Source organism: Rhinichthys klamathensis, unplaced genomic scaffold (genome assembly GCF_029890125.1).
Source record: "Rhinichthys klamathensis goyatoka isolate OS25496 unplaced genomic scaffold, OSU_Roscu_1.1 h1tg000050l_1, whole genome shotgun sequence".
Classification (NCBI taxonomy): domain Eukaryota; kingdom Metazoa; phylum Chordata; class Actinopteri; order Cypriniformes; family Leuciscidae; genus Rhinichthys; species Rhinichthys klamathensis.
The window spans coordinates 5,072,027-5,080,000 of record NW_026606596.1 but is presented as its reverse complement, the minus strand read 5'-3'; the positions used below and the strand labels follow the sequence as shown (position 1 = coordinate 5,080,000).

Here is a 7,974-nt window from a genome sequence, read left to right as displayed (position 1 = left end):
CTCTCCGCGCTGTGGAGTCTCGCCTCGGCTGTAACAAGATACTCCATCCCAGAAGAAATTCCAGTGGGCTCCGTGATCGCAAATATCGCCTCGGATTTGGGCCTCGACGCACATGGCCTGTTGGAACGAAAGGTAAAGCTGGATTATATTCATAGCAAGAAATACCTAGAAATAAATAACGATACCGGAGAACTGTTTATCGCTGAGAAAATTGACCGGGAATATTTATGCCCGGCCAAAACATCATCGTTCTGTTTCCTCAAGATGGATGTGATAATTGAGAATCCAGTACGCATATTTAATATCGAATTGGAAATTATGGACATAAATGACAACGCGCCTCAGTTCAGACGGGAGAGAATACCGCTCGATGTTTCGGAATCAGCAACACCTGGAGAGAGATTTTCTTTAACAAACGCGGTGGATGCAGATGTTGGAGAGAACTCGATCGAGACCTATTACCTGAGTGAAAGTAACGAGTTTACCATTGAAATCCAGACTGGAAGTGACGGGACTAAATATGTCGACCTAGTGCTAAAAGCTAGCTTGGACAGAGAAAAACAGGCCGTCCACACACTAACCCTCACCGCTGTGGACGGCGGCATACCTGCGCGTTCAGGCACGGCCAGCATTATCATTCAAGTGCTGGACATCAATGACAACGCCCCTCAGTTTGATCGACAAGTTTACTCGGTTGACCTCATTGAGAATGCACCTATAGGGACGCTGATTATGCAGCTGAATGCAACAGATTTGGACGAGGGTGTCAATGCGGACGTCATATACTCTTTCACTTTATACACATCTGAGAAAACACAAGAAAAGTTCTCTTTGGATCCTAGCAGTGGAGAAATAAGAGTAAAAGATGTGATCGATTTTGAAGAAGTGAAGAGTTTTGAGATGTATGTTGAAGCCAAGGACAAGGCAGTGAATCCGCTTTCAGGTCAGTGTAAAATATTAGTGTTCATCACCGATCTAAACGACAACCATCCTGAGATTACGATCAAATCATCACAGAGTCTGATAAAAGAAAATGACCCTGTAGGAACGGTGATCGCCGTCATCAGCGTGAGCGACAGGGACTCCGGAGATAATGGCAAAGTTGTTCTCTCCATCCACAATGCTCAGATGTTACCTTTTGCACTTAATAAGTCATCGGAAGACTTTTTTGCGTTAACAGTTACCCAATCACTTGACCGTGAGCGAATCCACAGTTATGACATCACTCTTCACGTGACTGACAGAGGAAGCCCTCCTCTGACCGGTAACGAAACGATCAGTGTTACAATTCAAGATGTCAATGATAACGGCCCAATGTTTCCTCAAACCCTCTATACCATTCATCTGATGGAAAACAACGCGCCCGGAGCGTTGCTAGCCTCACTAACCGCTCATGACCCAGACCTGCATGAAAATCAGTATCTGGTTTACTTCATCATAGAAAAAGAGATAGCCAACACCTCAATGTCCATGCTGTTTTCCATCAATCCTGAAAATGGCAACCTCTACGCTTTACGCACGTTTGACTACGAAATGGAGAAGGAGTTTCTGTTTCACATCGAAGCGAGAGATTCTGGGCTCCCTCCTCTTAGCAGTAATGTGACCGTACACATCATCATCCTGGACCAAAACGACAACACGCCCCTCATAGTTTCTCCCTGGCGTCCGCAGGGCACTGTCATAGAGCAAAAAATCCCAAGGTCGAGCGATAAAGGATCCCTGGTCACCAAGGTTATCGCGTTGGACGCCGACTCCATGCAGAACTCTCGTATAACATATCAGTTCCTGCAGATCACAGACACACCACTATTCAGCCTCGATCAGTACAACGGCGAGATACGAACCACGCGGATGTTCAGTTACAGAGACCCCAAATATCAACACCTGATCATCATAGCCAGAGACAACGGAGAACCTCCTCGCTCCGCCACGGTGACCATCAAGATCTCCACAGTGGACCAAGTGGTCACGCAGTTAACCGAAACCACAGAGGTTCCTGTCGGATACGACCTGATCACTGATCTAAACCTGTACTTGCTGATCGGTTTGGGGTCGGTGTTGTTTATGCTGCTCATTACCATCCTGGTGATCATCGTGCTGAAATGTCAGGAACCGAAGCCCTCACAAGCGGCTCCCCAGGGTAGGAACAGCATCCTCAGCCAGAGGAACTCCTCCACCATCGCTGACTCTACTCTCATCTCAAGTGATGCCTACTGGTACAGTCTGTTTCTGGCAGAGACTAGGAAAGGGAAGGTGGTGGTGCGGCAGCCCCTTCCTAACGGAACAGGGTTTATTGTGTCAAGTATCCCAGGAAGTGCTACGCTGACTGAGACCAGTGCATCAAGGTCTTCCACTTTACAGGTACTGGAACCACTATATGCACATACAGTGACCCCAAAAAGTACTCATAGGCCACACACATAAACAAGTCTGCATTAACATCAAGCCAAGTGCATTTATTTGAAATAAATATAGCTCAAGGACACTTTTTTAAGCAAAACATTTAACCCTCTGGTGCTGTTCGGTAATTTTTGACTGAAAAATGTTGTTTAGTTTTTTAGAATTAATTTACTTCATCAGAGTGGTACGAAACTTGGTAAAGGTTTTGGCACTTGCTGGGTGAACATAAAAAACAACAAAAAAAACAACAACAAAGGTTAAATGGTCCTGAAAAAAATAGTCACACTTGTATTGGTTGCGGTCAAAAATGATCATCGCATTGGAAATGAATAATAGATGAATTTCATCTATTGGGTACTGCGCACAAACAAATTCATACTGAAAGCTCATTTTTTGGAGATATTAACCGCAAATTTAGAATATACAGGTCCTTCTCAAAAAAATAGCATATTGTGATAAAGTTCATTATTTTCCATAATGTAATGATACAAATTAAACTTTCATATATTTTAGATTCATTGCACACCAACTGAAATATTTCAGGTCTTTTATTGTTTTAATACTGATGATTTTGGCATACAGCTCATGAAAACCCAAAATTCCTGTCTCAAAAAATTAGCATATTTCATCCGACCAATAAAGGAAGTGTTTTTAATACAAAAAAAAAAGTCAACCTTCAAATAATTATGTTCAGTTATGCACTCAATAGTCAATACTTGGTCAGGAATCCTTTTGCAGAAATGACTGCTTCAATGCGGCGTGGCATGGAGGCAATCAGCCTGTGGCACTGCTGAGGTGTTATGGAGGCCCAGGATGCTTCGATAGCGGCCTTAAGCTCATCCAGAGTGTTGGGTCTTGCGTCTCTCAACTTTCTCTTCACAATATCCCACAGATTCTCTATGGGGTTCAGGTCAGGAGAGTTGGCAGGCCAATTGAGCACAGTAATACCATGGTCAGTAAACCATTTACCAGTGGTTTTGGCACTGTGAGCAGGTGCCAGGTCGTGCTGAAAAATGAAATCTTCATCTCCATAAAGCTTTTCAGCAGATGGAAGAATGAAGTGCTCCAAAATCTCCTGATAGCTAGCTGCATTGACCCTGCCCTTGATAAAACACAGTGCACCAACACCAGCAGCTGACATGGCACTCCAGACCATCACTGACTGTGGGTACTTGACACTGGACTTCAGGCATTTTGGCATTTCCTTCTCCCCAGTCTTCCTCCAGACTCTGGCACCTTGATTTCCGAATGACATGCAAAACTGAGCAACAGTCCAGTGCTGCTTCTCTGTAGCCCAGGTCAGGCGCTTCTGCCGCTGTTTCTGGTTCAAAAGTGGCTTGACCTGGGGAATGCGGCACCTGTAGCCCATTTCCTGCACACGCCTGTGCATGGTGGCTCTGGATGTTTCTACTCCAGACTCAGTCCACTGCTTCCGCAGGTCCCCCAAGGTCTGGAATCGGTCCTTCTCCACAATCTTCCTCAGGGTCCGGTCACCTCTTCTCGTTGTGCAGTGTTTTTTGCCACACTTTTTCCTTCCCATAGACTTCCCACTGAGGTGCCTTGATACAGCACTCTGGGAACAGCCTATTTGTTCAGAAATTTCTTTCTGTCTTACCCTCTTGCTTGAGGGTGTCAATGATGGCCTTCTGGACAGCAGTCAGGTCGGCAGTCTTACCCATGATTGCGGTTTTGAGTAATGAAACAGGCTGGGAGTTTTTAAAAGCCTCAGGAATCTTTTGCAGGTGTTTAGAGTTAATTAGTTGATTAAGATGATTAGGTTAATAGCTCGTTTAGAGACCCTTTTCATGATATGCTAATTTTTTGAGATAGGAATTTTGGGTTTTCATGAGCTGTATACCAAAATCATCAGTATTAAAACAATAAAAGACCTGAAATATTTCAGTTGGTGTGCAATGAATCTAAAATATATGAAAGTTTAATTTTTATACATTATGGAAAATAATGAACTTTATCACAATATGCTAATTTTTTGAGAAGGACCTGTATATTTGGAATATACTTTTTTAAGTTCACTTTTTTTAAACTTCAGCAATAATCTGCTAAGTGTATTCTTTACAAACAGAGCAGAAAAAAGTCTGCAAAGTCTGTGATCCAAAGCATTCAAGATTTACGAAAGTTTAAGTTTTCGGGTCCATGCTCAAAACGTGAATAAATGGATTATAACTACTGCATGAATATAATTTAGTACCACAAACCCCCCATAACATACAAAATGGTAAATAAAAAAAAAAACATTATCGAACTAAAATATAGTACAATCATTTCATTTAAATACATTTTTTTTTTGGTCATTTTTGACCCACATGCAAATATTAAGAGGGTTCAAATAAATAAACTAATATTGTTCAAAATCACTAAGGCACATTTTGATTATCAGACATTAAATATATAAGTGTAAACCTGACTTTAAACATCCACTGAAAATGACTTTGGGCCTGTTTGTTAAAGGACATTTGGAAGAAAAAAAGTTTAAAAAGTGTGTACTGTAAACGATAAACAGCAACAAAACAGATCCGTTTTTTTATATTTATTATACATAAAGTTGGACACCCAGTGTTAATGCATCAGTATGTGTCTAAGTTTGGATGTGAGTGGGAGAACGAGTGACATGCAGTGATGGAGCTGTGAAGTAAAGGAAGACTTTTTACGTCAGCCCGAATCTGTCTCAGAGAGCTTTTTCTGAGCTGTCTCTAAATGGTTGCTATCCCTCACACTCATACTCAGATATGCAACCTTTTTAGAGTCTCTGTTGTACAATAAATATGAGACTACAATCTCTCAAATTAGAGATTGCACATAAAATTGCAATATAATGTATATATACCTAAAATGTATTTTTGTGTATTTAAGATTGGAAATGTATTTTCTTGTCCATTGAAGTACATTTGTAATATATTTTGCCATTTGGAGGTTTAAATCTATCATTCATCATTGGTTCCTTCAGCGCAAACGCATAGTGAAGCAAGTTTCCGGCGACAAATCGACACCTTCCCATCTGACGGCAGGTCTTCTCTGAGCGTTTGGTGACATGTTTTACAGGGTCGGCCCAGTAATGTTATGTTTTTCACCCTATTTTGTTTCTAAAACCTAATGTCCCATGTTACTATAAAAAACAACAACAACTAAACTATTCAAGAGCCATATACTGTAAATACATGAAGTTCAGCATTCCTGTAGCTCAAACTATAGCAATGGCAAGGTTTGATTTCCAGGGAGTGCACACACTTATAAAATGTAGATCTTTGAATGCAATGTAAGTTGCTTTGCCAAATATAAAATGTAAACATTCTGTTCTGCAGTCTTGACTGTTGGATTAACTGTGTTATCTTCCCTTGACAGGAGTCAAGCAGTGATTTACCATGATCTGGACATGTTGACTGATGGTTTACAACCTTCCACACCAGGCTCTGTCCATGAGGGACAGATTGAACTTCTGCTAAACCGTTTTTCAGGGTTTCATTAGATTCAAGACGAATTGGTCAAGGGGTCTAATTTGAGTTTTTAAATAGCAACCTGTGTGTGTAGCCTCAAGAGAGCATTTTGAATATTCGTTCATGTTTTATATTCATTTATAGGATTAGTCCTTTCATTTATTACTGTGATTTATTCATTTGACTTATTTTACTATCACTTCTTCTCCTGCTTACTGTTCTTCGCGTTGCCTTTTGGGCGAATTGAAGAATTAACTTTAATTCAAATTGACAGTTTCGGAGACCAAGACCAACATTGTGTCAGAGAAAGACATTAATTCATATTTGTGGTGATTTAATGCTGGGTCTAAGAACTATATGTCAGCCATTTGTAATCACATTGAGCATGACTTTGCATGGCTAAGACAAACAAGATGGATTTTTTGTATCTAAAAGATTTCTATACAGATTCTATGACAGAAGAGAGAGATACTGGTGGTAATTCATGACTACCAGAAGAACCTGGACTTTCACCCATTTGTGGTTCCAGTATAATATGAACTACAAAGACAAAGATGGATCAAAGTTCTGGTATCAATGGTGCTCTATTTTTGCATAGTTTCAATGCGCTGATGAGAAAGCTGTGATCAGATGAGCACAAGTGAATGAGCAGGCATGGTCTATACCTCGAAACATTTGGTTTGACATCTATGTAGTGCACATGCACACATAGATTCATGTTTATTTTTCTCCTGCCCTGTAAACGGCTTAAACTTGATTTTCTCTGGCAAGAGCATTTTGAAAATTAAAGTATTTTAAATCCGATAAAGTAATAATTACATCAGCATGGCAATTGCCATAGTGATGTGCCATAATTTTTACTGAAAACCAAGGAGACAAAAATGTGCAAATCCAAAAAAAGGTAAAAACAAGTATGAATCTAGCTTTTTGCAGATATATAGCCAGTGCCAGAATATTATCCTGCCACAAAAATGAATAATTGACAACAATAATATATACTTTTTTTGTACGAGAATCAACAATTGTATTATTAAATTGCTATTCAGTGTCATTTATGGCCTTGTTTACTGAAGTTTTTGAAGTTTATATTGTTTTGTATTATGAAAACAAGAAAAAATGTATTTAATGCTGCTTCTTTAATGCAATGTTTTAAGAAATTATTATATGTGGTGAGATATTTGGCAGTTTCGTTATATCCTTATTATGTAGACCTAATTATACCATTACAGAAATTCAAACTACATTCCTTTCCTTATATAAAAATGATTTGTCGCAGCTATGAAGAAGGAGTGGGAAGGTGGAAAGGAGTGCAAGAAAATGTGGTGTAGGAGGAACAAGGAGAAAAAGAGAGGGGGAAAACAGCAATGTAGGTCACTTGAAACTCTGTATTTAGATTGAAACATGCTGTGTGACCAGAACACGAATGACACTCAAAGTTACCATAATAGTATTGAAAGCCATGTAATTCAGTTGAAATTACTTTGCTGAAAGGTGACAGCTCAAATTGGAGTTCCTAACAGCAGATTTGAGAATTTAGAGATAAATGACACAAGTAAAAAAAAAAAAAAAAAAAAAACTGCTGTGTGCCTTAGGGCAGAGAAAAGTGTGCCTGAAATTTAAAACAGCCAAAACTGGATGAAGTTTAGTATTGTAATACTATTAGCATATACTCATACATCACAATCTCATCGACATGCCTTGGGTTACTCGTTTCGGTGTTTGTATTTACTTACTGTTGCCTTTACTTGCGAAATGTCCTTATGCAAACAAAGTAAACAATGCCTTTGTGTCCTTGCTGGACGGTATGATTTGCCCTTTGCTTGTAAATACAGCTGTAAATAAAAGCTTTTACAGTATATTTCTGGAGTTTCAGACTCACTGTCTTGAATTGTGAGAGTGTGTGTGTGATCACATAATGACAAAACACACCGTCCGTCTCATTGGTGCTGACCTAGGCAGCACTGCCTCCATAGAAACAGTCACCATGACAACACCTCCCTCTCTTCAGATTTAGAGAAGCACACCGTTTTTTAACCTCCCCAACTCATACTGTCAAACTGCCCGTTTCTCTGCCTCTCTTTCTAAAACACACATGCAGATTCTCATGCACGTATGTTTTCAG

The 7,974-nt window shown here is 39.9% G+C and overlaps 1 protein-coding gene across 1 annotated transcript in view; it reads left to right on the top strand.

Moving 5' to 3' along the window:
- Nucleotides 1–6,167, top strand: part of LOC130082935 (protocadherin alpha-C2) — a 6,335-nt gene extending 168 nt beyond the window's left edge. The window contains exons 1-2 of the mRNA XM_056247874.1: nt 1–2,361; nt 5,761–6,167. The exon at nt 1–2,361 is cut by the window's left edge and continues 168 nt beyond it. Of these exons, the coding sequence (XP_056103849.1) occupies nt 1–2,361; nt 5,761–5,784 (2,385 nt within the window). The 3' untranslated portion in view covers nt 5,785–6,167. The remainder of the gene's footprint in view (nt 2,362–5,760) is intronic.
- Nucleotides 6,168–7,974: the final 1,807 nt, after the last annotated feature.